This window comes from Chanodichthys erythropterus, chromosome 8, assembly GCF_024489055.1.
Source record: "Chanodichthys erythropterus isolate Z2021 chromosome 8, ASM2448905v1, whole genome shotgun sequence".
Taxonomy (NCBI): domain Eukaryota; kingdom Metazoa; phylum Chordata; class Actinopteri; order Cypriniformes; family Xenocyprididae; genus Chanodichthys; species Chanodichthys erythropterus.
In genome coordinates, this window is record NC_090228.1 from 46,721,986 (window position 1) to 46,730,872 (window position 8,887).

General features: G+C 36.0%; 1 protein-coding gene and 1 pseudogene across 1 annotated transcript; both read right to left on the bottom strand.

Annotated features, from left to right (window-relative positions):
- Window positions 1–571: 571 nt before the first annotated feature.
- Window positions 572–5,302, bottom strand: LOC137025338 (tripartite motif-containing protein 16-like). The gene is made up of 5 exons (XM_067393336.1): window positions 5,246–5,302; window positions 4,170–4,348; window positions 1,820–1,993; window positions 1,684–1,730; window positions 572–1,605 (listed from the first exon to the last, which is right to left on the bottom strand). The coding sequence occupies exons 1-5, from the start codon at window positions 5,300–5,302 to the stop codon at window positions 1,034–1,036; spliced, it is 1,029 nt and encodes a 342-aa protein (XP_067249437.1). The 3' UTR covers window positions 572–1,033.
- Window positions 5,303–5,353: 51 nt separating this feature from the next.
- Window positions 5,354–8,779, bottom strand: LOC137025339 (ribonuclease inhibitor-like; annotated as a pseudogene).
- Between the last annotated feature and the right edge of the window lie 108 nt (window positions 8,780–8,887).

Below are 8,887 nucleotides of genomic sequence, written 5' to 3' on the forward strand. Positions count from 1 at the left end.
CTTAATTGTATGTGCAACATTGACAGAGTATTTTGAGTCTCTTTCACACTGGTTAGAAAAAAAACGCTGTGATCACCTTGGCGTGACCGCCCACCCCAGAGTGTTAATAGAGTGGAGTATTCTCACTGCATCTCATTCCTAATTCTCTCAACTCTTCCAACCAGACATCCCTAGCCAAAAATAAATACAAGGATCAATTAAAACAGTTATAAAAATAAAAGGATAAAAAAGATGATACATAGATAAGATAAAGATTTAATCAGTTGGACATACAGTGTCAAAGTGCTCATTCAGTAAATGCACAGCTAAACAGATGTGTTTTGAGTCTGGATTTGAATGTGACTACTGCTAAAGGCAGACTCCTTGCTTGAGTGATTCCTTGGTATTTCTAACTGATCCTGATGATATATATATTCAATGAGCATGTCTGCAGTGTATTTGGGTCCTAGGCCATTGAGTGATTTTTAAACAGTACCTTAAGTAACAGTGCTTTAAATCAATTCTAAATGTAACTGGAAGCCATTGCAAGGACCTGAGGAGTGAATTTACGATATATTTCTTAATTTTTTTGTTTCTGCTCAGAATACTTCAGTACTTTAACATTCTCATATTTACACATATGATTATGCTCTTAAGAGCACTGCATCAGAATGTTACATTGAAATATTACAAATTCTAGATACATGTACAATTGTAGCAAGGGTGTATGTGGAATTATTATATATTTTATTCAGTTTATATGTGTGTGTTTCAGGTATTCCCTATATTGTGGGGATAAAATTTCCCCAAAAGGTTAGAAATGTTTGATTTTGTTAGAACACTTTAGTCCCCATGAGAAAAACAGCTTAAAAATCATACTAAATTAAGTTTTTTTTAATACATAAAAGATATCTGAGAGGGTTGTGTTTAGGATTAGGGGATAGAATATATAGTTTGTGCAATGTAAAAAACATGTCTATGGAGAGTCCCCATAAAACACAGAAACCCAACATGTGAGTTTTTGTGTGTGTTAAAGATTTATAAAGTATTTAATTCATTTATGTGCAACATCTCTGTTTTTTCTTACAAGCTTTTCAAACTCAAACAGAGACACTGAGGAGTTAAGGCGATAAACCCAAAATCCAGCATAGAGAGACTCAGTAAATGTGGAGGTGAATGTGTGTAAGTGTGTGAGTGTGTGTGTGTCGGAGACGCTGTAGAAGGACAGAGTACCGACTGACATATCCACATACACTCCAACTCTTTTAATGCAGCCTGATGGTACACGTATGTCAGTTGACTTTTTATCATGCCAGACAGTGAATCTGTTATCAGAGCAGTTCAGACTCCAGGAGTACTCATTGAGTCCAAACTGACAATCACACCACCCTTTCCTGTTGATTCCTTTATATGTCACTGATACATCAACCTCTCCTCTCCATTCAGCCTCCCAGTAACAGCGTCCAGACAGACCCTCTCTACACAGAACCTGAGGACACTCATCAAATCTCTCTGGATGGTCAGGATATGACTGATACTCTTCCAAACATATCACCTTTTTGTTCTCATCAGAAAGAATAAGTTCATTGTTTACTGTGTTTGGATCCAGTGTGAGTTTACAGGCATCTGAACACAAAAAGAGAGAAATATTATAACACAACAACAACAGTCACTAAAGGTGCGTGTGTGTGATTGTAGACATACATTTGGGTAGTCCTGCTGTAATCCTGAATTCTCCTCCATGATCCACACTGTAAAACACAAAGTGTCACGTTATGTGACAAAGTGTCACGCATGTATGATGCAATTAGTAAACACACACACACACACACACACATACTTGAGTTTTTGTAGCCTGTATTTTGGATGGTTGAGTTTATCAGTGAGCAGCTTGACTCCTGAATCCCCTGGGTAATTGTAGCTCAGATCCAGCTCTCTCAGGTGTGAGGGGTTTGAACTCAGAGCTGAAGACAGATAACCACAGCCTTCTTCTGTCACCATACAGCCAGACAATCTACAAACACACACAGCAAGGACTTACATGACATTAGTTTGTCAATTTATCACTATGTTTTACTGAAATCAATCAAACAGTATAAAAACAGTTCAACAGTTTCCAAACACAAACTGAATACAAGGGCAAGGAAAGAGTCTTTAATATAATCATTCCTCCATTTCTCTACTTTCAGTTTTAAGACTATACTCTGAATGTGCAGTCAGATTGCTGTATCACTGCAACATGCCCAAACTATTTGTGCATATGCATGTTTTGTTAATAAGATTAATTGTTCTGCATAATTACAGCCTCTACTGCACTTAAAATGTTTTTCAACACTCTGGAGTTGCTGGATTTCCTCACATAGCAAAAAAAACAAAACAACTTATTGTCATTTATAAGTCATTTTTGTCATGCATATAAATGTAATATATCAATTGAAACTACAGAATTGTCTACTTTTATTTGAGTGCACTCACAGTAAGCTCAAAATGTGCTTTTTGCAAAATAAAGAAAACTAACATGATGCATGATCTGCCGTCTCTTTCTCAATAAAGTTCATTCTGATATTTGTTAAAAAAATGAACTGTAACTTAGTGAATACTTATCACACAAACATGAGACATGACTAAAGAAACGTTTAAATGTTAAGTTTTAAATAATGTAAGTCAAATATTCTTTGTTTATGCAATCTGTTTGAAAAGAGAGATGTCAATCATTTCTGAATAATATGAATGTTTAGACAAGATTTCTTTGGATTGTGTTGGACAGATTATGAGGTGTTTACTGTGATATAGCCTAGTGTTACATCAGTGAAGCTTTTGTTAACAATGAATGATGAAAATTCAGCTTTGCATCACAGAAATAAATTATATTTGAAAGTATATTAAAATAGAAAACCATTATTTTAAATTGTAATAATATCTCACAATAATGCTGTTTTTTTCTGTATTTTTGATCAAATAAATGCAGGGTTGATGAGCATGACCATACTTCCAAAAACATTAAAAATAGTAATCATCGTGACCAGATTGCCCACATTGGACATTCTGCATGAGTATGATGTGAGATCACTGACTGGAAGCAGGAAAGTTTGCACTATCATAATATTTCAAATTGAAGCAGACATTAAGACAACATGGGCTTTTCGACAATATATGGGTTATTACTGTGATTTTGTGCTTTTCCGTCAGCAAATGGCAGCTGCTTTCATGGACAGCGGGTGAAAGGAGGATTTTAATGGAGAGATATGGAGTGGGGCAGTTTATGGAGATTTGTATTGCATTAATAATAAAAGAAACAAACAAAAACATGGTGAAGAAGGAGTACACAACACAGAAACCCAATTAGGATGATATCTGATGAGACTTGGGAGGAGGATGAGTGAGACTCTTTTGCATGTGTTCTATGTATCTGTATAATGTATCCTTGCGTGTAAATGTATGCGAGTATATGCATATGTGTGCATGTGTTTGTGTGTGTGTGTGTGTGTGTATTTCTCCTGAATGAAATCTGTGCAACCCAGTGTCACAAAGACTTGTATATATGTAATATAGTTGGAGTTTCAAGTTTGAAGTGTTAAATTCTTTCGATCATGATTTCTTTTTTTTTCTACATAATAATCAGATAATTTATTCCTTTTTTTTTTTTTTTGTCTATTTAAATTGTCAACACCTTGCATTTGAAGATATCACATTGTGAAAACAGCCTATTTTAGCTTAAGGCTCTAAAGGGTTAATGTATTCCTCATTTATCAGCTATTTGGCACCTTTTAATGTTACTTTAACAAGCTATGGAAGTTAATGTGTTCATTATTCCCACCTTTTTTTCTTTTTCTTTTGAAAATAAGGCATTATTTAATAACCTTAATACAAGAATTGCAATTCTGCTATGATGGAACTCTGAGAACTGTCTCTAGTTATCATCTCTGATTGGCATTACTATTCAAATTCACTATTATGTCAGACGTTATGATGAAATGATTGCACCTCATTCATATTGTACTGTGTCAGAGCATCCCACAATGTAAAAATAAGACAATTTATTAAAAACCAAGACCAAAAGTTTTCAGTGAAAGACTAGAGAAAATAAAAGCAACTGTCTTCTGATGTGATGTTACAAGCTCCCAAGAAATCAAGAGCAAGTTAGACATTTAATTTGATCAGAGTAAATATTTATCTGCATTCTTAATTACCTAAGTATGTTCAGATGACAGTGTGACCTCTTCAGTCCAAAGGAGAGCAGCTTCACTCCTGAATCGATCAGGGCATTGTTCCTCAGGTCCAGCTCTCTCAGATGAGAGTTGAATATTTGTAGAACTGAAGACAAAACTTTCACAGCACTGACCAGGTGAAAGATTACAGATGGCCAAGTCTAAACAAAAACAAAGCAGGAACTAAATCAACACCAATGTCAGAAAGGAGCGATATAAGATTTTTACATGAACAATGTACTAAAAATGAAAAAACAAACAAACAAACAAAAAAAACTTTTCCATTATTCGCATACAGATGACAATGTTGTCAAAAATGATCCCCATTCACACAGATCTGTGTAAACAATTAAAATCAATTAAAAATCGCTGTATATTCTACAGCAGGAGCACTGGGCAACTCTGGCCCTCAAGATCCATTTTCCTGCAGAGTTTAACTCCTAACCCTGATAAAACATGCTCGTAGCATTCTGGTAATCCTGAAGACCTTGATTAGCTTGTTTAGTTGTTTGATTATTGTTGGAGCCAAGCACTACAGCAAAGTGGATCTTCAGTGTTTTTTTTGTCTTGTCAGAGGGAGGAAATGTATGTCAATCATAAAAACAAACAGGTCAAGCTCAAGCTATTATAACCTAATAATTCTGACCTAAGGTGGACCTTATCGGTGTGGTTTTAAGCTAATAAACCCATTACTAGCTACAAAAGAACATGCTAGCAGAAGATTAACATTTAAAGAAAAATTTAAAAGATATATACACAATATATTCTGGTCCTTCAATCTGACTGAATGAGAATGTTACATTTTTGACTACTAAGGTTGTTCACAAAAGATCGAAATGTAATTTTTGTACAATCCTAATTCCATGTCCCAGGTTTGTTTTATTTGTCATGTCTGCAAGCACATGGCCTTGTTTGTGTTAGTTTGCCATGTGCTTTCTCAGTTGGTCTAGTCCTTTGCCCAGTCTACCTAGTTTTTATTTTTGGCTCCCTAGTCTGTTCCACTTGCCCTGATTTCACTTTGTCTGCTCTTACCTATTGTTTGTGTTATTTTTTTGTACTTTCCTCTGTTGTGTCTGCTCCCCTTTCTCCAGCTCATTTGGCTCCACTGACAGCATCCCTCCAGTCCCAGGGATCTCCGACTATCTGTCAGCAAACCTACCTCAAGTCTACCTCTTTTTCTGCCTACCGTGCTGCGAGTCCCATAACCAGTTTGGTCCACTGCCTTCTTTTTCAACTACCTGCTCAGTCACTAGGGTTCTTTACTCATCTCACAAATTTTTATTTGTTATAAAATGACACTAATAAAAAACTTTTTTTTCAAATAGTCAAATTTAAAATAAAATTTGATTACTACAAAACATCTGTTTATACACAGACAAGTATATAGTGAATATGTGAGAGTCACACCTCAGTATGTTTAGTTGACAGTTTGAACTCTTCAGTCCAGTAGAGAGCAGATTCACTCCAGAATCCTGCAGGTCATTGTTACTCAGGTCCAACTCTCTCAGAGGGGAGTTAGATGATTCTAGAGCTGAAGACAAACTTTCACAGCACTGAGTAGTCAATCGACAACCTGCCAGTCTGAACAAAACAAAGGATTCAGTAATTAAAATGTCAAAATTAATTGACACCCGACTGTCATTTACCTTTTACATACTTTACTTGTTAAGTAAATCTTATACTATCAATAAGCCACCAATAATATTGTATTGGAACCCTTGTATCCATAGCAACCAAGCATTAATAGTAGTTTACATTTGTGTTCTCCACACTGAATAGATTTGCTGCATGATAGGCCACGCATTGTACTATATATATATATATATATATATATATATATATATATATATATATTTTGAAACCACCTGACAAATAAGATAATGTGTAAGTAGTGAGCATGCAAATACACCAAAACAGTTAAAATATAGCAAAATAACTCTCTATTACTGAGACAGTAATAACTGAATATTCCCAGTTATCAGCCAGTAATACATTGATTGCTCATAGATTGTGCATATCTAATAGTGAACGTGAAGGTTAAACCTCAGTTTGTTCAGTTGACAGTGTGGGAACTCATCAGTCCAATGGTGAGCAGCATCACTCCTGAATCCTGGATGTCATTGTTACTCAGGTCCAGCTCTCTCAAATAGGTACATGATGACTGTAGAGCTGAAGACAAACTTTCACAGCACTGATCAGAGAGACCACATCCAACAAGTCTATGAAGGAAGATGCAAAGAGGAGGAGATGGATGTTAAAAACGTGTTCTATAATCTGTGCATGTAAACTAGCATGTATATACCTTAATTAAACAATTTAATAATCAAGTAAAAATTAATTTATATCTGTATGATATTACACTATAAACCACATTGGGAAGTGGATGGATGATTCAGCTGTGGGAGCCATCCTCTGGTCAGACACAGGAATTCATGCGGCGCGACTCTCACAGTGCATTATGGGTATTATCTAGCCGTTGAGTGTACATCAGTTGTACACTCGTTATTGTAGTGCATTGTGGGATTGAATGAGTGGACTCTGAAATGTCTTTCAGACACCACTACAAATGGCTGTCCCCTCAAATAGTGCCCTATTTAAGGCAGTGGTTCTCAACCTTTTTTTCCCAGTAGGCCACACTATGGCCCAAGTGCAAGTGTCACGGGCTGCATATCATTTACATATGACGTCTCCAATGAAAACCAATCAGATTTAATGTTATGGTTTTAGCAGATAATATTATTATACCTAGATGTTGCACACACAGAAGAGGAGGTGTTTTCTGGTGGCAGATACAGTATTTTATTTCTGTTACACTCAAAAATCAAGAAATACTAAAAAAAGTTTCTTATTGTTTCACAGTGTGTTGAAATGGCTAGCAGTGTGAATTCTTCATATCAAAGTGAATTTACTTGTCCAATATACTTAAGTTACACAATCCCCTGATATACAGTATGTCATAGAAAATGAGTACTCGGTATATAGTAGGTCTGTGCATGTCTGAAAATAATATATGATCACCAAAATGATTTTATATCACAAAAAAAACATTATAGTTCAAACTTATATTCATTTAATCTCTTTTCATTTAATTTAAAAACAAAAATAAATTGTAAAACTGGGATTTATTATTTAAATATGGCTGGTATATTGTGGGAGTTGCCCAGCCCTGTTCTAGTGTTTAATGCTAAGAAGGACACAAGTCTTTAGTCCTCAGAAGGACTGATATAGGAAGGACACAGCCTCAATATTGTATAGCCTTCTAATTGAGAAGCCCCATTGTGCAGAATGTCTTCCTTATTTCACTCGTTAATTGTCAGTCTCATTTTGGGGGCATAGACCCCAAAATAACATTTCCAATTTACATTATTAAAAATCTTGGATGTTTGACCTCTTTTTAAAACACCTGATTCAGATCTTCAGGTCAGGGAACTTAACTGAGTGTGTCAGATAAGACAGATATACAAAATGTGCAGTGCTGTGGGTCCCCAGGGCCAGCATTGAAAAACCACTGCCAAAGCTAATACACTATATGACATGAAGCTTTCTAAAAACACTTCATAATTGATACATTAGCTGTGTGAAAACCCTAACAAAAGCATGTGAAATAGAGTCAGGTGAGCTGAAAGTATGTGATGAAGCACAGCTGGAGACTCTTCATCACTGCTGCCATTAAACTCAAATGACATTGGTTTGACTTCAGAAACAGTTTTGGGAAACACTGTACTAAGTAAAACTTTGTCTGGGATATAAAACTGTGTGCTTTGAATTCTGACCATGAGATTATAAACAGTTTTCACACGACTGTGCTTCTACAGCCTACTCTTTAGTGAGGCTTCAACTGTTTATATCCTTTCTTTTTCGATATCCATATAAAAAGTATGCAATTATTTCCACATTTGTGTTCTATGAATAAAAATTGAGTTATGGTTCCATAGATAAATTAGTTTGAATCTAAACTACATACAAATGTTTATTTTGTTATGAATGAATACTCACAGGGCTTTTCTGCAGTTCATCACAGCTGGTATCAGTCTCCATCTACCCTCATCAGATGTGTTGTATTTCATGAGGTCAAACTCATCCAGCACCTCTTCTAACATCTGAAGCATGTAGGCAATTGCTGAGCAGTGAGCAGGAGAGAGTTTCTTCTCTGAGTGTTTGTTTGATTTCACAAATTCCTGAATCTCCCTGTACAGAGTCTGATCATTCACTTCCAGCAGACAGAGGAACAGATTGATGGATCTGTCAGCCGATAGACCGTAACTTCCTTTAAGTTCATCTTTAATGTACTGTGTGGTTTCTCCAATGCTCTCTGAGCTGTTCTCTGTGTGTGTCAGTAGATCCTGTAAGAGTTTCTGACTGGACTCCAGTGAGACACCCAGCAGGAACCGCAGAAAAAAAGATCCAGATGTCCATTTTCAGTCTGTAGGGTTTTGTCGACTGCTGATGATAGTAGTGCAGACATGTTTTTTGTAGAGCTGTACTTCTCATGTTTATCATTCAGAAACAACTGCAATGGCTCCATGTTCTTTGTCAGATGGCAGTAAAAGATATAGAATGCAGCAAGAAACTCCTGAATGCTCAGATGTATGAAGCAGTAGACTTTCCTCTGATGAATCACAGATTCCTCCTTAAAGATCTCAGTGCAAATCCCCAGAATACACTGAGGCGTCAGTGGCGTCTATGCCACTCTCTCTCAG